Raw genomic sequence first — 27606 nt, forward strand, 5'->3', positions numbered from 1 at the left:
TTTAAAAAAATTGTGATTTTTCTTAGATAACTTTCAAGGATAAGGATATATCAATACGAAGGTAGTCATACATTTACCCAGGCATCAATAATTAATTGGAACACACCTCTGGACTCCAAGAATAAGGCCAACAACCAGCTGGTATGATCCAAATAGAGACCTGCATAGCCTTTTGAGTTGTCTTCCAAGTCTTTAATCCTTCATTTTCAATAAAAAAAGTATAAGTAGAAAAAAAATTCCAAGGATAACTTCTACAACATCAGATATTAGGTTGAACTATATGAAATTGCCATTTTTAAGGTCTAAACAGTCAAATATCAGCAATTTTATGTAATTCAGCCTAATACAATAATTATTCCAATAGTTTGTCTGTATCTTTATTCCTCTTCCCTAAAGCTGAAAGCTTGAATATATTTAGTTTTTAGGTCAAGATATTGGTGGACATACAAATGCCTGTGCACATAAGTACTGAGAAATTACAGGGTTGGGATTAAAGATGCGTCTTGGATAAACCACATATAACTCACCCTTTTCTTGTGCAGGACACTGGTGCCTGTGGTCTGACTTTAGGAATTTTCAGACTATGGAAAACAAGAAAACAAGTCCAAAGGCCTGATCTTTCAACCCATGGGAAATTCTGTCTGGGAAATGGGCCAAAGGAAGAACAAGGGAAAATATAACAAGATCTGTACCATGTTACCAGTTTAGTGGAGGAAGATCACAACAAAGCTGTGAGCAGAAAAACAAAGCTTGTGGCTTCCTCCTTTCTAAAAGAGAGTATTGCTTAATGTGTCCTGCTTTTAAGATTCTAAGCATAAGACAAGACACCAAGTACACACTGGAAAAGTCCTATCTGCATAGTCATCTAAAATGAGACAAGCTTAGCTTAACTAAAAGGATTTTTATTAACAATGTAAAATGTTAAGTATTTTTACGATCTGAGCTAATTCCAGCATGCCCTATAAGATTTAACACTATGCTGATGTGCAGACATCATGCTTCAGATTTCAATTAGAACAAAATATGATAATATTCAATTTTACATTTGAGGGTAATTGCATATGGTTACTACACCATTTCCTAACTGGATTACTCCATTCTCCAAGAAGTGAAAAAGACACCATTGGATCAAAAGGAAATTAGATGCCCATATGCATTGTATGAAGGTTTTAGGATTACTGTGTATTTACAAAACTTAAATACTTTTCATATATGTTTTTTGTTGCATTATAAATTAAGATATTTTATGTTGCAGCTCTTAGATTCTGACAGAATGGAAGACTAACTGTAAATGAGTACAGAGAAAGCAATAGGTGAGGTGATATACGTTTGATTATAATATTATTTCTAATATTGATTGGATTTTCAATAGTTTTTCAGTTTTAAATAGATTCTATGTTTAAAGACTCTCATATATGATAAACTGTTAACATGAGATCAGCAAGAGCTATAGATAGACTATTATACATGAAATAATTTTTCTCTTTATAATACACTTAAAAAAACCTTTAAATAATTTAAAAATCATAATTCTTGCATCTGTCATGGTGTGGTTTGGCATAGACATGCACAATGTCAGCTTTAAAAATCCTTTTAAAAACAGCCTGCTTTTTGAATCTTTTTTTTTTTTTCCTTGACAGCAGCTGCTTTCAAATGTAAAATCGTTTAAAAGGGCAGCAGGAGGTGGATAAAAGTAATAAGGAAGCATAGAAAACATGGTCAAAAACGAATAACTGTGGTTCAGCTGTCTGGAGGTCCTCAGGTTCTGTGATATTTTCAGGTCTTCCCAGTGTGGGTTTCCAAGAGCAATCGTCTAGCTTGAGACGAGACAGCACAGCCCAAAGAACCTTCTCTTCCGTCTTCTAACCAGGGGGTAGGGGGTTAGATTTAGAAGGCTGCTGTCATCTGCAATGGAACAGAAGGTACACAGGAGTAAGGTACAGAGAAAATAACTTTTTTTTTAATGAATTGGCCTTAAATATCTACCATCCTTTGAATCAAAATTTCTCAATCTTAGCACCATGTTAGACCAGATAATTCTTCATTGTTGGTGGCTGTTCTGAGCATTGTGGGATGTTTAGCAGCATCCCTGGCCTCTACTCATTAGATGCCAGCAGCATTCCCCTACCAGCTGGTACAACTGGAAATATCCCCAGGCATGGCCAAATATTTCTGGGGTGGAGATGGGGGTGAAGCAAGTAGCCCACAGTTGAGAACCACTGCTTAGAATTAAATTAAAACTGCATAGAGGCAGTCTTTCAGTTGGGAGATGTATAGCTTCTAAGGAAGAGCCCATACTTTAGGGTAAAGTTGGCTCCTTTTCTAAACTTGATTCTATTATTTACTAGCTCTGTGACTTTGAACATGTCACTTAAGCTTCATTTTCTCAATGAGTTTAAAATAGGGTAAATGGGGTTTAATAACACCTTAGGTGAGGATTAAATTAAATAGTCTATGAAAAACATTTAGCTTGTGTGGGGTCCTTGGGGCCTACCATAGAGGAAGCACTCAATAAGTACAGCCATTATTAACAATTTTCCTTACATAGGACCTTGTCTTACCTCCATTCACCTACTTTATGTCTCAGGAAGAGGTTTTAACTATTGCTTGTTGAATCTTTCCCTAGGACTTTGTATACATATCTGTACACAAGGGCATTCAGAGAAGATCATCAGTTGCTGAATTAAGTTTTGGTTTGAAATTTTTAATCTGATGACAGGTAAAGAAAGAAATAAACCAATAAATCAAATCTGATTTAATGAGCTGGGTTTTTAGGAAATGGTGCAGTTCAACAGGGAGGGTGGGTAGAAATAGCTTGTTGGAGCAGAATTGGCCAGTGTGGGTCTCAGAGGCTGGAGAAGGATCACAAGGAAATGACCTGGAAATTGTCAACCAGGGCAGCCTTAGGACATGGTCAGAATGGAACTGCTGGCAACAAACTGGCTGGTTGGCTCTGGCAACTCTTCTATACCAAAGTTTTGCCAAGACTAGTTGCACTACCATCCTTGAACAGAGCTAAGATGTTTCCTCCTTTCCCTATCCTAATCTTGAAGACATAGGATCTTTATTGTGCCCTACCTCAATAAAACTGGCTTGTAGATGAGGGTTGGTTGTCCTGCTTACTGAGCCTAGACACTCAGGAAACTGTCAGGGACAAAAATGAGTCCTAGCTTTCTGGTCCTCTTATAAAAATTGTCATTCAAGTGCTCTGGGCTTTCATTCCTGTCCCCCAAGGCTCTCATGTGTCATACTTATTTGTACATTAGCATCACCTACAGAGTTGACAGTGTTCCTTGGAATGCCACACTGTGCTAGAGATGGATGAAACTGGAGGGGCAAGTCCAAGCCAGGGAGGGAAACATGTGCCCCAGCTGGGTACATCAGATTAATCAAACACAGCCTACTCTCACTGTCTCCACAGATTAAAATCTTCTCTTAAGACTCATACTCTGCTAACATGGAGAAAAACAGGACTCTCTTTGTCCTTTTCACAGTGACAAATAATTCACTATAATCTGGATGTCAACATTTTAAGACTAAAAATAGGACATCTCTCTCTTTTTTTAAACAGTTAAACTTGCCCCAAATAGTTAAGATGCTGAAGGCAATGTCAAACCCTATACATAAGCCTGACTTCTCAGAAGAATCTCTCAGAGATGAATCATGATGCATTTGGAGCAGAAAGAAATGGTAACCATACTTTCTCATCATTTTAAGACTCTTACTTCTTTAACCACCAAATACTCAGTGAATTTAACCTAATTGGATATGGTAAAGATACAGCAGACCCTGAAGTGTAAAAAATTTTATCTTTTGGTGTCTCTTTGAATACTGACTACACTTCCTGAAACTCAAGTTCACCTGGAATTCAGTGCTTCCTTGGAATAGAATTACCCCAACTATGAAGATATAGATAGGAATGAAATATCTTGTTTCTATTTCTTTGAGACTTGAAGATCTATTTCCTGAATTCCCATCTATTTCCTGAATTCCCTATATATACTCCCTTAGCATTTAAGAGATTTGGGAGTAACCTCGCTTGTATTTGTATATTATAAAATGCAATTCTGATGTATATAGTTCCCACTAGATGAGGAGATGTCTATATACATTGGTATGTTGTATTTACAAGGAAAGTGTACATGTGTGTGCTATGGTATGGGTGTGCTATGCTGGTATATTCGCTCCCATTCTCTCTTTTTTTATGATATCACTTATTTGGAATCTAAAGTATGGCCCAAATAAACCTATCTACAAAATAGAAACAGACTCATGGATAGAGTAAACAGACTTGTGGTTGCCAAGGGGGAGGGGGAGGGAGTGGGATGGACTGGGAATTAGGGGTTGGTATTTGCAAACTATTACATTTGGAATGGATGAGAAATGAGGTCAGGGAGCACATAAGAATGAGCACAGGGAACTATATTCAATCTCTTGGAATAGAACATGATGGAAGATAATATGAGAAAATATATATGTATGACTGGGTCATTATGCTGTACAGCAGAAATTGGGACAACACTGCAAATCAACTATACTCTAATAAAAATGAAAAAAAAAAACCCACAGGTATTATAGACTGGTATTATGAGATTTGTATCAAGACTGACCCTTGTATCTGTGGTATTCATTACAGTGAACCAAAAAGCCTTTGTGCTATTGAAATTCTCCTCATTCAGCCTTCTTTTCATATATATATATATATATATATATATATATAAATAAAACATTCACTTGTGAGTGCTATGCACACACACACACATATGCACACACACACAGCATTCACAAGTGAATAGGAAGTGTTAGAATTGATGAGAAAGTGCTCAGATGTTAAGCAAAGGATAGGCTGCCTATTATAGATGACCGCTGGTCTGGGGCATCTTTGTTGAGCATTTGTGACACCTTTGCCCAGCCCAGAGATTGTCTGATCATCACCTAGAGCTGAGGTGACACAAAAGCTCAAAAATTCTTGGCAGAAATTCAGAGCAGCTTTCTACACCATAGGAAGCTGACACCTGCAGTAAATGCTGAAATTCACCAAGCAGTAAGTATGCCTGGAATGGTTTGAAGTGAATTCAACTCCAAGGAAAGATATCATTCCACACTGACTAAAATCCTGTCTCTGAAGTGAGGGGCTGTCAACAGAATGTGAGCAAAATTGAAAGTCTGCCCATTCATTCAGGGCCTAGCCACCTGAACATGTTGGGAAATCTTTGATGTTTACACAAATGTTTGAAACATTTATGGTATCTTTTCTCCAAAGTGAATACCCTCAGATAACTATAACCAAGGGCAGTTTTAAATGGGAAAATGAAAGGTGAGAAAGGGAAGAAGAGGAAGTGAAGGAGGAAGCGAAAGAAAAGGAGAGCAGGATATCCAGCCATCAGTAAGTTCAAACTCTAGTCATTCAATGTTTAAATCTCAGAGGCCACTAAAGCCAGAGATGTTGGGGTCCCCTGATGTCCAGTAATATCATTTGCCTATGGCTCAAATTTCTTTAGCTAATGAAAGATTTCTTACATAGATAATATGTTAAGAAAAAGAAAGACATGAAAATGACAAGCTTTCAAATAATAAAATGAATGAGTTTAAAGCTATGTTCTCAATGTCAAGAGAAGTGTTTACGATAGAATTACAGTTGCAAATTTCTATTCTGGAAAAAAAAAAGCAGAGCTTGAGCTAATTCCAGGGTTCCCAGACATTAGCTGCATCAGCTTCATCTGAGGGTTTGTTAAAACACAGGTTGGTGGTTCCAGCTCCAGAGTTTCTGAATCAGTAGGTCTGGGGTGGGGCCAGACAGTCTGCATTTCCGAGACCTGCTGATACTTCTGATCCTGAGACTGCACTTTAAAAATCATCAAATTAATCCAAGGCCTATGAAGAGCAAGGCTGTATATCAAGTGCTGTGGGTGATACCAGATGGGACCTAAAAGAAAGATGATCCTTGGCCTCAAAGATCTTTGTTGGAGTAAGTAGGAGCCTTCGTTAGAAGTGCTGTTAGATAAAAGTACAACACTATGAGAATTCCCAGATGGGGACATTACTCCCATCTGAGGGAGAAGAAAGAAGACATTGGTAGAAGATTCCTGGGGCCTCAGTGTTTGTGCCACAAGGAATGGGGAGAACTCAGACATTTGGTCAAGTAGGGGGGAGGAAGCGTTCTAGATGGAGAAAGCATTGTGAACAAAGACATGCAGGTCAAAAATTTGGGTCCAAGTAAAAAGTCCAATCTGGTTGGAGTGAAGAGCATATGAAGGAAGAGACAGTACAAAACAGAACTCCTTGGAATTCCCTAAATATGGCCATCCTTCTCTTGCCTCCTGCCTTTAAACGTCATCTCCTTTTCTAGAAAAGTCTTTTCTGTCTGTTCCATGCTTCTGCCTTCTGTCACGCTTCCATTCATTCTATAAACAATTGCCATAGGCCTTGGTACATTATCTGCTTCCAATCCACTATTCTATAAGCAACTTTTTATGAAAGTCTTAATAAATTTACCCTTGCTGCCCAGCTCTTCATCTCCCACTCACTCCTCAACCCTCCTTAATTAGGTTTCTATGCCCCACATTCCAAGAAAGCCACTTTTGCCAACATTAGCAGTGACTCTGTTGTTGCTAAATCCTATGGATACTTTCAGTTGTTTTTTTTTTTTTTTGGCTGCACACATGGCATGTGGAAGTTCCTGGACCAGGGGTGCAACCCACGCCACAGATGTGATCAGAGATACATCACTAACAGCGCTGGATCCTTAACTTGCTGAGCCACCGGGGAACCCCAGACACTTTTCAGTTCTTATCTAGTTTATCCTGCATTATTAGCCATTGCTTCCTTGCAGCTTTATTATTTCAGTGAGCTGATTTTCTTCTTCGTCCCCTTTGTAAATTGCTTTTCTTTCACTTCACACCTTATGTTGGTATTTCAAGGCTCTTCTCCAGGTATTCTCCTTGGGTGGTCGCAACCATTTTTAGGGCTTCAGTGACCACTATGCTGATGATGTTTACATCTGTATTTCCTGTCCTTCTAGCTGTCATGTCTCGCCTCAGCATAAGACTTGTCCATCCTCTACAACCATTAAGTAAGCACTGCTCTTAGAGTCCTCTCACATCCAGAACTTCACCTGTCCTGCCCTCTACCTCTCCTGTTACTGCTCTGTTCTAACTTAGTGATTGACACCATCATTCATTCTGCTTTCTAAGTTTGGGTTTCATCCTTGAGTCTGCCTCTGTCTTTCCATGGTTCAGCTAACTGGTCATATCCTCTTCCCTAAGCCCCTGGCTGTAGGTCAGATCATAAGCATTTCTCACCTGGCTTATTGTACTTGTCTAACTGCATCCTTCCAATGGCCTCAGGGTAAAGCCCAAACCCGTTAACATGAATTACAGGGGCCTTAATGATATACCACCCTGTCTCTCTAGTCTCTCTCTTAAGCCTGATTTCTCACCACTTTCCCAACTAAAGAAGTGCTTGTAGCTCATCTCAGTGCCCCACTCTGTCATCTCCCCATACGCCTTCACACATTCAGAATCTTCTGCCCAGACTATCTTCTTTCCATCTTTTTCTTTGGCTAATTTTGATTCCTCCTAAAAAAATCCCAGCTCAGGCACTTTCTGAAAAGCAACTCTTAATTACTCTTGTCCCCCCTCTCCCCACTTACAACTAAAATCTGGTGAGGTGAGAATTCAGTATGCCCTTGTGGCAACTTGCGTCTAGCTGTTATGGCACTGTTATATTTCAAGTACTTTTTTTCCCCCTTTCCCATTGTGTCTGTGCTGGCTGTTTCCAAAATTCACATGCCATATCCTGAAGGCTCCATCACAATCTCTGAGAGGGGAGGCCTGTGTCATTTGAAAAAGCTTCCCAGATGATCCTCATCCCATTCTGTCCTGTTGAGATGGGGAGCCTGTGGGGGAGAGACATCCCCAGCACCTGACATGGAATGTGGCACATCATAGGTGACCATCACATGTTTGATGATGATAGGACAATGGATGCTGAGGTGAGAAGTCTGCTCTTCCTTCAGTAGACAATGCATAGACCCTTAACATTTCTCAGTAGAGGCTCAACGGATTAAGAGACTGATGTGTGACTGGTGATGAGTGGATTAGACTGGAGAAAGAGAGAAGGATTGCCAGTATCATATTGAATCCCTGGCAAAATGTTATAGAGATTGCAAAGGATATGGGGAAGCCAGTAAAACAGCCCAGAATGACATTCAGATAAGCTTGAAGCACAGAAAGTCTTTATACGAGTCCCTGGGGAAGGACCTAAATAAAAGTTTATATCCAGGTTTTCATGTGGGATAACTGCCCAGTGTCCTTCAGCCAGATGTCACAGAACTATCCTGTCATGGCCAGGCTGGTTCCAGTTTTGGAATCCAGACTGGAGAAGATCAGGGGTGTGAGAATAGGGGAACTGGTCCTAGACCCAATTTAGTCTGGAGTAGGGCTGTCCACAGGAGGGGACCTATTCCAGAACAGCCGTAATTCCTGACTGATCCATTTCTAACGCATGGTATCACCAACAAATTCTAGGCAAGAGTAAATGTATTGACACTCTGCAACGCATTCATTAAGTCAGAATTCTGGAAAAGGTGGAACTGTCTTTCAGGCTTAATTTATTTTTGCAATGTTTTGTTTGATTACAGCCTACATTTAGAAGATGCTTGTCCTTTACTTTCCAATCTCCTTTTAGCCTTTGTCAGGAACCTTGTGGGCTCTCCACAGGTGTTTCCATTTGTAATCCATTTGACACAGCAAGACTATCGTAATTAATGAAGCTCCCCACAGCACCGCCAGTGACCCAGAATGTAGGACAGGAGAGGCGCTGGAGCAGAGGAAAGGATGGCAGGCTGAAAGCCAGGAGACCTGGGTGTTGCTTGGAGGCTGCCGTGGAGCTGCGACAGAACAAGGCAGGCTCACTTTTCTTCTGTGCCCCTCTTTGTCTCCAGTCTTAAACTGGAAGCATGGGAAGGAAAAGGTCCTTGTCTCAAAAAAAAGGCAAAACCACTAACCATTACAGTACCTGCTCTTGGCCACCTTCCTTTATGTGTCACTGAAAATCAATTTAAAGCATATTGTTGCTGAGTCAAGTTTTGATGGTGGTGTGAAGTGGGGAAGATAGGATGAAATCTTTAAATGCTAAAATTAACAGGGAAGAGTTTCTAAGTTGAGGGAGAGGATGGGTCCTGGAGAACAGGGAAATCTGAGCAGTTCCAGTGTGAGTTCCCCCCACTGCACATGTCTGGCAGGATTTCCACTTTGTCAAGGTTTGACTAGGAAAAAGGAGGATAAGGAGCAGTACCTTTTCCCTATTCCCTTCTGCTTCAGACATACATGTAAATGGAATAAAAAAAGAAAGAAACAGCCAGAAGGAAAACAGATGGCTTTCTATAATTCTTTCTATAATGAAAAATCATTAAGGTCTTACAGCAAAGAACTGGAATACGTTTTCTCACATTTCACCCCACACTATTTTTTGCATCAATTAGACCTGTATAATAAATTAATTTTCTGAAAAGAATTCCAGGAAGGTCATGGGGGAGCCCCTATGCTCTATCTTGGTATATGCAGCCAAAGAGAGGAATCTGGCTGATATGTTCAGTAAAATGGTGCCATATGCCCCAGGCTAGTTTTAACCAAGCTTATTTCAAGGAGCAAACATGCATGCTGTGGTCAGAAGGCTCTTAGCACTGCAACATATTGTAGTAAAACACTACTTTCTTAAAACCCTGCAAGGCCTCTCAAACACTACCCACGGCTCAAGCCAGTAAGTTTGGTCCGTAGGCCTTTCAGGGAGTGCTTGCAATTATCTGATGCACCCTAGCACCTGCCTCTTGGTTTCTGACACCCGCCTTCATCACTTGCTGCTCAGGTCACACTGCACTGGGCCTCTTCTGTCTGGTGTTCGCACCTCCACCTCTCTACCTTCTGCCATGCCGCTCCCCAAGCCAAGAGGCGCTCAGCTCTGCTGCCAAATCCTCTCCCTCCTCACTCCTTGCTCAGGGCCAAGCAGAACCTGGCCTCCGCACCCCTCTCCCCCAGGCTTTGCTCAGTGGAACCAGGAGGGGTTTCTTTCTTACCTCTAAAACCCCTTTCCCCACCCTCTAAGCACCATTCTCTGAAGCAGATGCTTCACTTAAGGCTGCTCTGGCTATGTGTGCTCAATGAAAGTGATTATTATCAGTCTTTTATACCTACCTCCAGATCCTGGAGCTGCAAAGTTGGGTGCAGTTTTAACAAACATTTATTGTTTTTGCTAGTGTTATTCTACTATGAGCCAAGCATTCTTCTAGGTACTAAAGACACAATAGTTAACAAAAGCATACAGAGGCCCTTCCCTCACAGAATTTACATTCTAGTGAATATCCCCTTTCCCTTTCTGTTAGGGTATAAACTTCCAAAGGATAGTTCTGGAGACAGATGGCCTGGGGTCACATCCCAGCCTTTGTACTTACCTTCTTTCTATTTACAATTTGTGTGACCTTGTCTCAGTTTCCTGTAAATGGGGAAACATGAATTTCCTTCAAAGGTGTTATTAGAATTAAATAAGTTAACTCAGTTAATACATCTAGGGTATTTAGGATAGTGGGTGTGATATTGTAATTTGTAATAAGAAATGTATATATAAAGTCTTTGATTGGACCTCATTTCTGGCGCAGAGCTACTAAAACTCTTGAATCTTTCTTAGAGCACAATAAAGGTATCTTTTGTTATGTTAATGATGTGACTTTTGGGAAACACCTGAGGATGGGGCTGGTTGATCAGAGAACCAGCCACGTGATTGGAGGGTTGGTACTTTCAATCCTGCCCCCTGGCCCCCAGGGAAGGGAGAGGGGCTGGAGGTTAAATCAGTTGCTAAAGGCCAATGATTCAGTCATGCCTATGTAACGAAGCTGCCACAAACCCCCAAAAGGATAGGGTCTGGAGAGCTTCTGAGTTGGTGAATGCACAGAGAGTGGGGAGAGCAGTGCTCCTGAAGAGGTAAGAATCTCCACACCCTTTCCCCATACCCTGCCCTCTGCATCTCTTCCATCTGGTTGTTTCTGAGTTATGTCCTATAATGAATGATACACCAGTGATCTGGTAAGTAAAATGTTTCTTTGAGTTCCATGAGCTGCTTCAACCACTTAATTGAACACTAGGAGTGGTTTGTTGGACCCTCCGATCTATAGCCAGATAGTCAGAAGTACAGCTGACAACCCAGACTTGTGATTGATGTGGGGGGGGGGGGGGGGGCGGGCAGTCTTACATGTCTGAACACTTAATTGTGGAATCTGATGAGATCTTGAATTAGTATCTGAATCCAGTTAAATTGAAGGACACCCTACTAGTGACAGAGAATTTGGTGTGGTGGAAAAACCTCCACACATTGGAATTAGAGGCAGGGTCACAGTGGCACACTGTTAGTTTTCAATGTATCTTAACTATTACCAGTACTTGTTTTAGATAACTGAACATCTAGCTGGCAGGGATCTTCCTTCAGAAGTGTTCTTAAGTCTCTTCCACTAGCTAGTAAACTTCTTAAAGGCAAGGGCCAAGTCTTCAGTCCTTTTGTGTTTGCCACACGTGGTGTTGTGCTTTGTGCAGCATGCAACTGATGGGGACAGTGGAGGAGGTGTCTGTTTTCTCAGTGTCCCTCAGAACAAAACTGCATTCACCTGATAAACTATTGTCATTTTGATATCTTCTCAAGGAAAGACACATGTATGCTCAATGCCTTCTATTGCTTTAACTCCTCAAGAAACAAGACCCAAGGTTATCATGTTAAAAACATCCTCTGCCTCAGAGAGATGACAAGACTCACCTTGATTTTTCAATGGTAAAGGCATAGTTTCCCTGAGTTTGCTTAAAAGGTTTTTCATTTCTCTCATATCTCTGTAAAATTGATAAAGAAAAAAATAATCAGCTGTAAATTTTTGAAATGTAATGTCAAACTGTTCTATGAGACAACTGAAGGACATGAGTCTGTGCCTAATTGTACCAGCTCAAGCTTCCAGTAGGCAAATATTGAATTTATTTTGCTCTTACAAGAAAAAAAAATCTGAGTTGGGTTGGCTCTGGAAGGGAATAAGAACTACTCTGACAAACATTTCCATAAGGCTTTCTGCTGCAGGAGCCCTCATCTCTACCTTCAATTGGACCTGGCTGAGATCAGAGAAGAGTCTCTGATAATGAGGACAGAACTTCAGGTTTCCAAGGGGAGGTGAAGGGCACACAGAGCAATGGGGATATCTTGGGCGAAGCTGAGGCTGGGTGGCAGCTTCTCAGGGCCCTCTGTGTGTCGGTTCACTCCCTGCCCTTGCACATTCCTACGACTGGAATACAGAGAGAGCAACACAGGTGTTCAGCATCCCCAAGGGTCGACACTTATTAAATTGACTAGGAATGTTTTTAAAAAGCTCTCTTAGTAATTTTAATGTGCAGCTTGGTTTGAGGCCCCCAGATCTCTTAGGAAAGAATGACAGGGAGAAGCAGGAAGCTGTCCGCCTTCCCAGACCTGGGCTACCGTGCCTCCTTCTCCCACTTGCTCCCATTTCCTTTGACCAGAATCTGAACTGAAATACCACCAACACTGAGGGTTATACTCTCCTGTTATTATTATCAGCACAGCTTGCTTTCTGGAAAGCTTAAAAGTCTGGGATAGAGTTTCTCTGCAAGGTTTCTGAAAAGGAAAATGGCTTTGCTGATGGATTACGCCCTGGCCATGACACTCTGGAAGATGTTTCTTCCTGGGAATAGAGAAAAGCATTTTCTACTTTATAAATGAAGATAAATCACTCCCTCATCATTTGTCTATAGTTCTATCGAACTGTGCCAAACAGCTTTATTATTTGAATTGTTGTATTTCCAAGCTTATACAAAATCCAAGTTTTATTAATAGCACATAATTACCACATGCTTCAATTTTCTATAAACACAGAAATTTGGTAATTAGCTTTAGAATTATATTATGATCTGAAAGTAGAATCACAATGGCTATAAATGCCACTGTGTGTTAAATTTCTAAAAATAAAAAAATAAAATGTTCATTATCTTGTCAATGACTCAACCCTCTACACACAGTGCCCTTGGTGGAACTGCCCAGTATTCATTCAGCTGCTTTGTGTCAGCTCTGGGGACATTAGTAGCAAAGGATGAGATACCATCATGAAGCCAGTAAACAAGAGGCTTGTCCCTCTGCCTCACAGAATGGAATTTTTAGCATCTAGATGCATTTATTATTATATTATTACTACTGCTCCCTTTCCCAAATGAAATAGAATCGCTGTAGAATCTCTTCTTCCCAAGAAAATCCCTCTAGCAATGAGCTGCTATGCTTGTTAAGAAAAATGCATTAATTCTCTTGGACCACTTAGGGGCTATCAGCTACATCCTGGGAGAGTAAGAGAAGGCAGCTCTTAGGAAAGCTGTGAACTGAACACTCAGCCACCGACTCCAGCTAGACAGTTCATTCCAAACACCTGAAATCTGAGTGTCTACTGGTGCCATCTTTGCAAGACTTTGAGTTCTTCTCCCTTAAATACATGGAAATTTTGGAATGCAGCCCGGTGGGTGAGCTGTGAAGGGTATATAGATCCAGCTTTCTCTCTTCCCAAGGAAGCACACTGATTTCATCTCCAAGGAGATGCAGAGGAGGGTTAGCAGAGGCCTGAGAGTCCACATCTCCTGGAGGTTCTGCTTTCATTCTGCTGCTGGATTTGGACCCCTTACTCTCTCTTGTCTCAGTTTACCAAGAGCTCTGATTCTGAATCTAAAGATCTCGACTCTCTGTAGCCTCCAAGTATTAACTGGAGGAGGACTGGCAATCTATTTAGGGTAACTTCCCACTTACCTTTCAGTGTTCTCAATGTCTGTGGAAACCTGCCAGGAATGTTGCTGAGTATCTATGGGGGATGATGAGGAGTCCTCTAGAGCAGGTGTTTCAGTGCTTTCCTCAATTTTGCAGTCCAAATTCTTGGTTCCCCCACCAGGCTCTTTTCCTAAGGGGGTTGGTATTGGTAAAGAGAAGGGGATAAGAAATCATAAATGCAAGTTCTGTGCCCAAGATATCGTTGCAAAGGTTGGCTATGCCTTGAGTCAAATGCTCCATTAACCCTAAAAACTTTCTGAATAAAAAATAACGTGTGTGTATGTGTGTGTAGCATGTTTTCACAACAGTATGGGAAAGGTATCCTGAGTTCAATGCAACCTGAAGATCAAGATAAAAGGGCCCTGCCTTTGATGGAGTATCATTGCTTTGTAACCCATTCTTTGCAAGTTAGATCAGACTGACTTGGGAATGGGGATTCAGCCTGTGATATTGTGCTGCTTTTTGGTCCTCAGAAGCAGAAGCTAGTAAAAGGGTCAGGAGCAGGAGATGCTCAGCAGCAGAATGGGAGCTAGGACTGTTCTCTCTGATTCTGACACATCCCTCTGGGCCTGTGGGGAGCAATAGAGATTATGACTCTGCCTTCCATTTCTTTGGCTCTCCAATGTCCTTCAGTGTATCCTTCTATGAAGAAATAATGTGACCTCAAGATCCAACCTTACTCTGCTCGGACTACAAAGTGCCATCTACTAAAGCGTCATGTACTGGGTAGACAGCCACAGCTGTCAATGCACTAAGACCTGTATTTACCGCAACTGATCTCAACAAAATACATCAATACTTTCTGGACACAAATCTCCAAATTGGTTAGGCTGTAAATTCATACAAAATTAAATGGGAGTTATAGTCCATGGTCCAAGTATTCTCTGTTAATGTTGTTTAGTCTGCCTTGAACATCTGTGTATCTGTTAGGGGACATCTTGCTATCATGGGAATGGCTAAGAACTGGATTTTCAACCTGGCTTTGTCAGTTGTTCATTCACTCACTCATTCACTCACTGAATTACAAATATTTCCTGAGTGTCAGTTAAGTTTCAGGTATTGGGCTTGATGCTAGAGAGACAGAAGTGAAAGACATAGCCTTTGTCTCATGGAGCTTAAACTGCTGGAGATAGACAATTTAAAAAAATTATACAAACAATTACAAAGCTGTTACATGACATCATGTGTCTGGTAAAAACCTTCCCTATATTGTTCCTTTTACTTTTTCATCCAGTTTTATTTATATTATGCAGCTCTGGTAAAAACCTTCCCTATATTGTTTCTTTTACTTTTTCATCCAGTTTTATTTATACTATGCAGCTACAGCTCTAGACTAGTTGTTAAATTGTTACCGTCCATATTATTGAATATTCCTGAGGTACCAGTTACACCTGGTTACCTCTTAGCTCAGTTTTCCTCCTTATGATATGATTGTTTTTGCATTTTTTTAAAAAACAAAAAACAAAAACACTTAGGAAGAGGAAACTGTTTTTGCATTTTTAAAAAAACAAAACAAAACAAAAAAACACTTAGGAAGAGGAAGGTTCTTCACGGTAAAGTCTAATGGAAGACTTGGGTTCCCTTGAGTTCTTGGTCTGAAGAGAACTAGCCAAAAAAAAAAAAAATTCATCCCTGTAATTTCTCATCCATGTGGTAGCAACACAAGGAGAAAAGAACAAGCTATTAACTGGTAATTAACTGTATATCATTGATCAGTCTATAGTAGAAGTGGGCCTCTGAACACTCAGGCAAAGCACAAACACATGTTTACTGAAAAACTTTTGATCCTTCTGGGTATACTTTATGCACATTGACCCTGGGTGATGGAATTGCTTCTCCAATTTTATGGTGCTGCTGCTGGGTGGAAATTAATTAAGCAACATAATTTAGCATACTACCATTTCCCAGATGGAGAGCACTGACCTCGTAAAAGCATTTGCATTGCATCTCCCGGTTGAATGCACAAACGCTGTCCATTTGGCACCCACCTCTGAGGAGTTCAGCCTTAGGATGCAAGTCTGGACAAGGGCTGCTAAGACTTGAAACAGGGACAAAAGCGGGAGTGTGCGTGTGTGTGTGTGTGTGTGTGTGTCGGGGGGGGGTGTCCCAAAAAACAGCTCTCTGCTTTTCAAAGCTCTAGAGGAGAGGGCCATCTGAGAGGGACATGACTCCTCTTCCACTCCTGTGGGGTTGAAACACCATGGAGAATGAACTATGTTTGGGACAGCAAATGGAAGATGAAGGAGATTCACACAAAGGAATTCTCTGCTTTATGGGCTCTGTTTGGTGTGGGGCCATAGTTGCCCCTGTCCTGTGGTCAGGACTGTAAAGCCCAAACTTTCATTCCGTGAGAACAGGGAAGGACACAAGGTAACGTGATGTTCTTTCTTGGGGTCCTGTCTCTACATCTCTCATATACACACCTTCTGCATGCAAAGGCATAGTCAGAGAGGCAGAGTCCAATCCATAGCCAATCTGTTTACATTTCTGCCTGTTCTAATTCGACTCCTTACATAAGACAAATGCATTCTATAATTTTTTAGAAGTAACATAACTATGCAAGTATTCCCGAAACATGCCTATGAACTTGCAATGCTAAGTACACCCTCTTTTCTCTCATGATTAGAGACTACATCTAACTCCAATAATGAGGATGAACAAGAATGAAGATCTCAGGTGTTGGACTTGCAGTTTAGTGCTCCCGGTCAGCTCACATAATCTCTGGAGAATTTTGAACATATTATATCCTCTCTGGCTGAAACATCTTCGAACATGGGAGAGATCCATAGGAATTGCAGGGGTTTTCAATTCCAGAATATACATGGGGAGACAGCAATCACTCTCATTTACTGATAGCACTGATTATGCTGGGCATTCCCTCCCACTATAGTCCCTGTTTACTGCCTGACTAGAACTCATCACTCTTAGAAATTATCTTATGTATTTGCTAACTAGTTTATTACTTGCCCACCCCAACTCTACTCTCTGCCCCCATCTCCATACTGGATAGTCTGTAAGGCTAGGAAATTTTATCTGTTTTCTTCAATTCTTTAAGTCCAGTACCAATGACCAAGCATTATATACTGCGGAATTTCAATAGATATATAGCATTAAAAAAGTAATTATACTATATATTTATAATACAACTTTCTTTGCTATGTTGTTATGGTTAGAGATATTTTCAGGTTTGTACATTTTGATTTATTTTATGCTTTTTGATGATGAGTAGTAGTCCATATTAAGGGACTGACGTATTTCTTTCCTTTCTCCACAATATGCCATTACTATATGGGACAGATCCTTTGAAGTGGAAAACCAGGGCAAAGTACACATATTCACATTTTATACTTTAATATATATTGCCGCATTGGTCTCCAAAGAGGCTATTCTAATGTAACATTTCACTTCCACCAACCATAAATGAGAGAATCTATTTCCCTACACCTTTGCCAGACTTTATATTATCAATATTTAATATCTGTTGATTTGATGAGGGAAAACAATCTCTTATTGAAGTTTTAGCTTTCATTTCCTTTATTACAAATGCGAGTAAGTTAATTTTCATGTGTTAATTGACTACTTGTATTTCTTCTCTACATTTTATATTCATATAATTTGTTCCTTCTTCTTTTCCTTTTTTCTTTTTAGGACACACCAGTGGCATATGTAAGTTTTCAGGCTAGGGGTCAGATTGGAGCTGTAGATGCTAGCCTATGCCACAGCCATGGCAACATGGGATCCAAGCTGCATCTGTGACCTATACCACAGCTCACAGCAATGCCAGATCCCTGACCCACAGGATACTAGTTGGATTAATTTCCACTGTGTCATAACAGGAACTCCCTCACTGCCCATTTAAACAACAAGGCTATCTAGTTGATTTTTAAGGGTTCTTTCTGTATAATGGATACTGATCATTCCTACTGCAACTGAAACTATAAATTACTGTCATCTGAGATTTGGAACTTTACTGAAAGATGAATCATTGAGTACTTTTTCAGTACTATATAGGTTTAATGGTTTATCAAAAGATTTTGCTCTTCTTGAGTTAATTTTGGTAATTCATTTGTCCTAGAAAATCATTCACTAAATATATTTTTAATAGGATAAAGGTGACTAGGGTTTTCTATTGTAACTGTTTCATATCTTTAATGCTGTGTATTTATGGCTCAGATTTCTTTGTACACTACTGTTTCTTGGATTCCAAATCTTCCTATTTTTGGATTCATTTCATTTTGCTTGGACATGTTCTTGACTAATTATTTCAGAGGAGATATGTAAATACAAAATTTCTTCATCTTTATAGTACTCAAAATTCTTTCTAGTATTTTTCTTCTCCCTCTCTGTATCCACATTTAAGTTCTAATTGACTGGATGTAGAAATCGATGTTCAAACCAAGTTTCTCTCAGAACTTAGATAATAATGTTCCTTTTCTTCTGCCTGTGTCCAAGGATGTTATGTATGTAGCCTACTTATGGCCCTCTGAAATTTTTTTTTATCTTTAAATATTTGAGTTATGAAATTATTCCTAAATATATCTAGATATGGGTACATTATATGTTACTACTTTTTGGGGGGCATTTGCTTGGCATTTGCAATCTATTTTCTCCAGTTTTTATTTTCAAAGTTTTTGAACCTGTAGCAAACTTGCGAGAATAATACCATGAACATCCAAACATTCTAGTTTCACTGATCGTTAATATTTAGCCATATTTTTCTATCTCTCAATCTTTCTCTCTGTCTAAATTATGTGTGTGTGTATATACATATACACACACGTTTCATATATAGATTATATATAACATATAAAAATGTATAATATATAAAATTTTGATGAACTTCTTAAGAGTAAGTTATGACATTAATTACACTTTATCCTGAATTCTTCAGTATATATCTCCTAAAGAACAAGAATGTTTTCTCACATAACTTTAAAACAATTATATGAAAAAATTTTGTTTTGTTCTTTTTTATGGCTGAGTAGTATTCCATTGTGTCATCTGTTGATGGACATTTAGGTTGTTTCCATGTCTTGGCTATTATGAATAGTGCTGCAGTGAACACGCATGTGCATATGTCTTTTTCAAGGAAAGTTTTGTCTGGATATGTGCCCAAGAGTGAGATTGCTGGGTCATATGGTAGTTCTACATATAGTTTTCTAAAGTACCTCACTTATATCTGGAATCTAATATGTGGCACAAATGAACCTTTCCACAGAAAAGAAAATCATGGACATAGAGAACAGACTTGTGGTTGCTGAGGGGGAGGGAGAGGGAGTGGTATGGATTGGAAATTTGGGATTAATAGATGCAAACTATTGCCTTTGGAAATGGATAAGCAAGAGATTTTGCTGTATAGCACTGGGAACTATATCTAGTCACTTATGATGGAGCATGATAATGTGAGAAAAAAGAATGTATACATGTATGTGTGACCGGGTCACCATGCTGTGCAGTAGAAAATTAACACAACACTACAAACCAGCTATAATGGAAAAAATAAAAATCATTATAAAATAAAAAAAGTTAATTAAAAAAACCTTAACTTTGCTTCAAGTCAATTTGATACAATACTACTATTTAACATACATATCTATATTCAAATTTCCCCAATTATCCCAATAGTGTCCTTTATAACTTTTTTTATGTTGAAGAATCTAATTAAGGGTTATGCAGCATTTGTCATATTTCTATTCTCTTTTAATTCTCTTGAAAGATCTTTGTCTTTTATCATCTTTCATTTCATTGATATTTTTGAATAAAGAGTCCAGGACTGTCCAGGCAACTGTTTTCAAGAATGTCTTTAAATCTGTATCTAGGTTCAGTTTTGGCAAGAATATTATAGGAGTGATATTGTGTCCGTATTAGTGCATTTCATCAGAAAGCACATGAATGTTTGTCCCATTCATTATTGATGATGTTACTTAAATATTGATTGCTTGGCTAGGGTGGTTTCTGCCAGCTTTGACTATTGTAGATGTACCCTTTACCCTTTGTAATTATTAAGTAATCTGTGGAGTGCTTTATTGAGATGTTATAGCCTTTTCATTTTAAATATTTATTTCTTGATATAGGTTTGGGAAAAGTTTTTTTATTTTTCTTAATGGTCAATTTCTGTCTCTCCTCTCTGTTTTGGAATCCCTATTTCATGTTAACTACCCCCGATTCTCCATATTCACTGTGGGGGCTGAACTCTAGGAGAAGACCTTAACTTGATCTTTCAGGTCCCTATTTTACGTTCTCAGTGTTTCCATTATAATAATTGTTAAGGACTGTGAAGCATCTGAGATTTTACTCTACCTGTGAAGTAGCCTGTCACAGTTTCATGGTTACTGGATAGAAAGACATGGGACTCCTGGGTTAGAGACAAAGGTGATTTAGTACTCACAAAATGAGTATCAGCATTTGTGTTAGTTTCTTGAGTTTTCATTTCCACAGGGTAATACAAACAGGGCCAGAGCATACTACCCCCACCTCACCCCCACCTCCACACAGGAGACAGGAAAGGAACCCTGAGTTTAAGGATCTTAAGTCTTTTATAATGCATGTCTGCCTTTTGCTTCAGAGGGGAACATTTGCATTATTCTGAATCATACGCATGCCTTGCTCTGGAGGGAGACACTGTCTCTATTTTTTCAAGACATTTACTAAATAAACAGCCTTAAAAAGCTAGTGTAAAACTAAGGGCACTGAGTGCCTCAGTTTGCAAGATGAACAGAAATGCATGAGACTGAAGAATCATCTCCTAACATTAACCCATCTATTAAAATTTTATTTGATGGATTACACTTTTGTTTCCAGCAAATCTGTGTGCTTCCTTTCTGCTGCAATTACTGTTTTATAGGTATGACAGACTAAAAATAAATCTCCCTGAAACTATTGATTACAGTTATATTTTAAATTCTTCATCTGTTTCTACTTTTAAGTTTGTTATCAAGCATTAGTTGTTTGGTGTTGCCGCTTGGTATCTCCCTTTCAGAGTGTTAGTTTCTCTTAAAAATCTGATTCTCCTTGGATGTCTGTTCAGCTTTGTCTTTTGAGTGTCTCTCTTTGCCTCTCACTCTAATGAGTATCCTCCTTCTGGTGACTAAAGAAGCGGCAAGATGTGTGGTGGGACAGTGTGTCTAAAGCTTGTCTTCTGGGTGCTTCTCATCTCCATTTATACGTTTACCTGGGCACACGGTCTATTTTTTGGGTCCTGTGTTGGCTTTGTGTTTCCTGCTTACAATTCTTGCTCAGCGAGATGTGTGGAGTCTGGGAAAAACACTGGAGTTACGTGCCCACTTTCTCATTGTTCTGCAGCTGTCCTTACAGAGGATTTGAGTTCTTTGAACCTCTGTTCTGCTATGCTGCCTGGTCCTAACACTGACACCAGGTGTCTTCCTAGGGCAAGCAATGTTGGTCTCTCTTACTCAGCATGGACCATCCCAGTTTTTCCTGAATGCAATTTCAAACATCACTTCCCAGACAACAGTTCCAGAAATTCTTGGTGTGATTTGCGTTTGCTGACTTCTAGTTTGAAGTTCTCTGGAATTGATTTTATTTTTGGAGTAATTATCTCCCACATGATTTTCTTCTGTTTGTTCTTGAGTTTCTTATTAGCTATGGCTTCCTTTCTCCATTTATATCCACCAATCCAATCCCAATTGCTTTCTAGCTTTGAGAAATCCCCCAGTTTCTGGTTTGTTGAAATTATCCTTCCTTGTTTTTCAGGGTCAGGGAGACCGTTTTGCATCTGCCATCCTCTATTTTCTTTTCCTCTTACAATTAGTGGGGCCAGTGTAACAGATCTGGAAAATGAATTCTGAGTAAGAGTGTTGTCTGCCTCCTCTAGAGTGGCTTCTAAAAATCCTCTTATAGGAACCCCCATGCCTTCTTTTCTCCCCTGACCATTGGGTGGATGTGGGGAATGGAAAGATTAAAACAGTTCACCCCACCCCAGCTTTGGCACTTGACTATGGCCTGGGTGACTAATGAACTCTTACTGTTCTAATCCATTGAGAGTTGGTGTTGTTTCATGCAGCTTTACCCTACCCTGACAAATATAAGAACTAATACAGATTTATTCTTTTCATTATATCTTTTGCTGTTATTTCAATGAATTTTTAGTAGGAGGGGAAATCTATGGATGAGTTTAGTCCAACATCTCTGGACAAGCTTCTTTTTCTCCAATTATATTCCCTCTCTTTTAATAACAGATGCAGAATGAAAGCAATTCCTTTGCTTATTCAACAAGTATTAATTTACTCTCTTCCAGGCACTGTGCTAAATGCTAAATATATACAGTGGCGAACACATCCAATGTGTATCTACCTTCAGTGTAACAAATGCTGTAATCAGTGTCATGACATGCCTGGGGCACATGAGGTGGGCACAAGCCCAACCTTGGAGAGCCAGGAAAAGCTTTCTGCAGGAAGTCCCACATAAGTTATAAGCCAGAGAAAGCATAGTGGTAGAACAGGTAAAAGTCATGGTTGTGGGGCTGGGTAGGGTGGGCAAATGTTTTAGGCATAGGGACCAACTGGAAAGAACTTCCAAATTGAGATTACTTGAATGTGGCTGGCAGGGTGTGGGAACAGATGAGGTGGAGTGGCTGGTGAGAGTGAGGCTGGATAGGCTAGTACAGCCAGTTCCTAGATGTTCTTCAGAGCCACATTAAAAAAGTCAGCAGAAGGACACCCCACAAACCTGGAAGGGGGCTGATTTGAGTTTTGCATCCCTGCCTTCTCCCCACTTTGACTGGTCATCCTTAGAATGGAGCACCTGTTTCTAACATCAGGTGGGCTCTCTGCCCTGCTCTCAGGAAAGAGGTCAAGCTGCTTCCAGATGGTAGCTTCAAGTCAAAATTTTACTTTGCCCAAGAGTGACTATGCATTGAAAATCATTTCTTATTATGAAATGAAAAACTCTGTCCCCTGAAAAAACAATTTCAGGCCTCAGTGAACAAATATTTTCTTGGGGGAGGGGAATAGAGGCAGGGGAGAAGGAGAGCCTTTAGAACACCTTGAAATTACGCTAAGGTTAAGCTGGCTTCATCACTGTTGAGAACCAGGACATCAAAAGGTTGGCCCCTTTCCTCAGGGCCTCACAAAGCTTTTTGCTTTCAGCTCCTTCGGGATTTCCATGTATTTTTAGCTTGTTTATGGATAACATAATAGGCACATTGGAGGAAAAGTTAAGGGAAACTACCCATGAAGCACATACCAGTTTGGACAGCTGGTTATTCTTATGTTCGTGAGAAATGGTCTGTTGTTTAGGAGGAACGAAAACACATCTGATTGTGGGCAGCCTCCAGGGTCCCACAGAACTCCATCCACCTCACAAGTCCGAGGCACTGGCCCCAGAAGATTGGGCTGGGGTCATTCATTTAGAGCGGGGGCCCTTTATCACACTCCACTCTGAAGACCTCTTTCCTCTTTCTGATCTCATTTCTCCCATCCCCTTTCTTCTCCATTTCTCTTTGTTTTTCTTCCTTTCCCTTCCCCACTGACTCCTTCTTGCTTCCCTGCCTATTTTCAGCCTATAGTGATGATGGGAAGCATAGCCATAGACAGTGTCTCTTTGGGGGCCCTGTGTTTGGCTGCCAGCATCCAGTGGAATCAATTGTATCCCTTTGCATAAATTTCCCTAGGAATTAAAACAAAACAAACTAATCTTCTCTGAGCTAATATTATATCACTGCACTATCACTTCCTTGATGGCAGGGGCAAACTTCCGATGTTCTTTGTACTCCTGACACATTATCTGCTATGATACTATACACAGGGGAGGCTCTTGGGACAGTTTTCATACAGACTGTGAATGACTAAATGAACACAGCTTACATGAGATGCGCCGAAGATTTTCCATGTAGTTACTCTCACGCTCATGCATTTTCATAGCTGGTAGGAGCTTTATAACTCCAGGTACTGTGAAAAGAACTAGGGGAATGTAAGCTATGCATTAAGCAATTCACCTTTACTCTTGTGTTTCAAAAAAGCATGTACTTTAAATGGAAATAAGTTGTATTAATTCAGTTATCTGTTTACCTACATTAAAGAATGGTTTTAAGGGCTTTTTTACACTATGGTAAGAAGACATCCATAGTGCTATAAAACACATCATAGAAAATAATGCTTATACCATAAACAGAGCTCCATTTTTGGAGAAATAAACAGTTCCCACCTCAGATGAGATACAGATCTATCTCCCATGCCCCCACTGCCCTACATCCTTCTCTGTGCAACTTGTGCCATCACAGTCCTATCATTGTCCCCAGAGTGGCAGTCATCTTGGTGGTTCCACCTGCTGTGTGAAGAAACACAGGTCCCCCTTGCTGCACAGAAAAGCAGTCAATGGAAAAACATTTGGAAGGGTCCCTATAAGGCTTTCACTGCTCCACTTTTAGCCCCTAAGGTAGAGGAGAACAATATAAAGGAGGTATTTACCTGTAGTTAATTAATTTCAACTTTCCCAGAATAGGAGGCATCATGACAAAATCATGCTCCCTTTGGATCACATGAATGCTTTATCTTATTTTACTAAATATAATTATTTCCTAGTCAAATTTAAACTTCTTCACCCAAAGCAAACTATTTTGTAAATCATTAAATGATCTATGGAGTTAACTTTCTCTCCCATCTTGAAAGTAATTCTCTGAACTTTTGGGGAAGAAAATTTTGGTAAGAAATACACAATGAATTTTAGTCTTTAAACATGGTATTTTGAAATATGTGCACCAATCATTAGATGAAGTCAAATCTGTGGGTAAAATTTAGCCCATTGTGCTAGTGTCTTTCATGTCTCCACCTGAGATGATCTCTTGCCATTCTCCAATGTACCTCTGTTGGAAATGGTCTGGTGCAGTAGGACGATCACATGCTTTGCAATGGGATTAATGAGCTAGATGACCTTGGACAAGTTACCTCTTGGAGCCTCAGGTTTTTCATGTGTAAAATGGGAAAAATAACACGTGTAGATAAAATGAGATGATATGTCTAAAGGAAGTAAGAAAAAGTACTTAATAAGTGGAAGCCAGTGCTATTATCCTAGCCCTCAGCTGACATCTACTTTGACAAAATGTGATGAACATGGTGTCCTGCTCACTGTTTGGTATGTGAGACATGGAAACAGATGTGTTGGAAGTTGGTTATGTTTATGTTCTTCAAATAGTAGAAGCTTGTTCTGGTCTTGGGTCCTGTGCATTAGATGCCAGTGTTTATGAAGCTGTTTCCTTCTTGTCAGCCAAATCTTAGATTGATTAAGTTCTGTCTCCCCAGAGGGCTTTGGCCATTCCTTCTAAAGTAGCCACCTATTGATGGTCACTTCCTATTACATTGCCTATTCTCTTTTAGTTACTGACATTGTACTTATCAGTGTGTGGGATTTTTAGAACTTTTTCCCCTCTATTTCTCTACATTAGACTGTATACCCACCTAGGACAGGGACCTCTTTCAGCCCTGATTGTTGCAATGTTCCAGTACCTAAAACAGTGCCTAACATATGATATTTGCTCAATAAATATTTGTTCAAAGAACAAATGTATGTGTCCACTCATAATTTGAATCACAGTCTATTTTAAGATTTATTCTGCTTTATTTCTTCTAACCTTCTGTTCTATTTTAGTATCAAATGCTTCATCACATTGGAAAGTAAGGTCTTTACTTGTGGCTTTATTCTATTTCTGTCTTTATATTGCTTGTTTCTTTTATTGGTGTGGATCATTTCCTTTACATTTTAGAAGAGGAGGCTCAATACACTGGCATCTTTACTGTTCATATTCCATTCTTCATCCTGAGTTTATCTTGTTTTTGCTGGATGGATGGTGGTTCATTAATTTCTTATTAGAGCATCTTGAGCTCTCAACTCCCACTAGATTTTGAATTAAAAAATTTTAACTTTTAACATTTCTCTCTTTTCTTTTTTGTGATTACATTTACTCTACATTTTTTTTCTCTCTGTATATATCCTGGTGACACATTGCAGGGGAAGAACCCATGTTATCTTAGATCTTAGGGGGAGGAAGGGACGATGGTATATCTCAAAGGGCCTGAGACACTTTGGCTGTAAGTGATGGCAGAGGAGTGGGCCAGACTCAGAGAAAGCCCTTGACAGAGCAATGAGAGATGAGAATCAAGAGGGAGAGGGCAAGTTCATAGGTGAAAGGGCCTGCACTGGAGCATTCTATCATCTCTGCTTCTTTCAGAGTGGGGATGTTGTCAGAACTGATTGACTGGGGGAGAATGTGAAAGAGGAAAGCCATGGTCAAAATGGCAAGATCATCGAATTCCCTTAGAAACCTGGATCTAATTTCTGCCAATGGCGTGAACAAAACCTGAAGCCTCATTTCATATGGTGTCAGGAAACAGATATTAATGGTCACTGTGATACAAGGATTCAGTTGTGAGAGAAGATTTCCTACCTAACTGATTGTGAAGAAGTGAGAGCAACTATTTTTCACTATAAACATAGAAATTAGACTTTGTCAAATAATGGTACAAACTACAATTTAAAAGTGTTAAAATATGATGCTATAAAATGCCTACAATTATTCCCATCTGTCATCTTGAAATATGGCTTTTCAGAACCACACTCTGCATGGTATAATCAAATAGCCTTTATTCAATGTGGATTTTTACTTCATATTACTGTAATTTACCTTAATTTTGTTGGCCATGGAATAAAACCATCATCTTAGCACTGTTTGTCTTCATTTTTTGGCAATAGTGTGGCCTTATAAAGTGTAAAAGATTTCCAAGTAGATTGTACCCATCAGACTTATGAGACAGCAAAAATTCAGAAGCATGGTGCATGGAAAAAGCATGAAGATCCACTGACGATATTGTTAACGACCAGGAAACTTATAATTTTCTTAATTGGGAGAGAAGGACAATCTTCATTATTAAATTCAAGCTCACTGCAGGAGCTTTAAAATGATTTAAGGCTTATTTTTCCCAGAAACAAACCATACTCCTTGGCCCTGCAGTAACCTTGTGCGCCCTTTATTTTCTCCAAAGAGTAAACTAATGACTACTCAATACAATAATTAGAATAAATGAGATATACAATACTTTCTGGACTTCTTGTGGCAGTCAGGAAGGTGATTAGAAGTAAAAATAAATTAAAGGTACAGATAACTGTGAAACAATTTGACTTTAGTATCTAATCACAATAAAAAATTGACCACAGACTCTCATATAGAGCCAAAATAATGACTCAATTACAATTCCCTTTTTTGTCCTTGATGGAAGAGAAAGAGTAAATAAGAGAGAAATGACTAACCGGTAACATTCACATGGAGGGGAGAAGAAATTAGCTAACATAAAAGCTACCAGTTTTTACCACTGTATTAAAAGAAGTGTACCACGAAGAGATTCTACGTGTTAAGAGATTTTGAGTATTACAGATCAGAATGGGAATCACCATTCCCCTAAGACTCTGAGAACTACCCTCATTCTTCTGAATCTGGGTGTAGGGGGTGGGTGGGAGAGATGATTCCAGACCTGCCATGGACACTAAAATCCATGGATGCTCAAGTCCCATAGCTGGTCCTCTGTAGCCACAGTTGTGTATCCCTGGATTCAAGCAACCATAGATGATAAGCATAGTACACAATCCACAATTGATTGAATCCAAGAGGGCCAACTGATTTCTTGAAGGGACTTAGTGAGAGCATCTAGAGAGGGCCCCTCCTAGCCCAAGGCTATGCTAGAGATACCACCGTCTGGATTAAGAGTATATTACCTGGCATCTTAAGTGTTGGTAGAAAGACTTCATTCAAGT

At 39.7% G+C, this 27606-nt stretch overlaps 1 protein-coding gene across 1 annotated transcript in view; it reads right to left on the reverse strand.

The window, feature by feature from the left end:
• Nucleotides 1-886: 886 nt before the first annotated feature.
• Nucleotides 887-27606, reverse strand: part of RGS7BP (regulator of G protein signaling 7 binding protein) — a 102014-nt gene continuing 75294 nt past the window's right edge. Inside the window, exons 4-6 of the mRNA XM_047753518.1 lie at nucleotides 13828-13975; nucleotides 11800-11870; nucleotides 887-1905 (exon numbers count right to left, since the gene is read on the reverse strand). Of these exons, the coding sequence (XP_047609474.1) occupies nucleotides 1814-1905; nucleotides 11800-11870; nucleotides 13828-13975 (311 nt within the window). The 3' untranslated portion in view covers nucleotides 887-1813. The remainder of the gene's footprint in view (nucleotides 1906-11799; nucleotides 11871-13827; nucleotides 13976-27606) is intronic.

This window comes from Phacochoerus africanus, chromosome 1 (assembly GCF_016906955.1).
Source record: "Phacochoerus africanus isolate WHEZ1 chromosome 1, ROS_Pafr_v1, whole genome shotgun sequence".
NCBI lineage: Eukaryota > Metazoa > Chordata > Mammalia > Artiodactyla > Suidae > Phacochoerus > Phacochoerus africanus.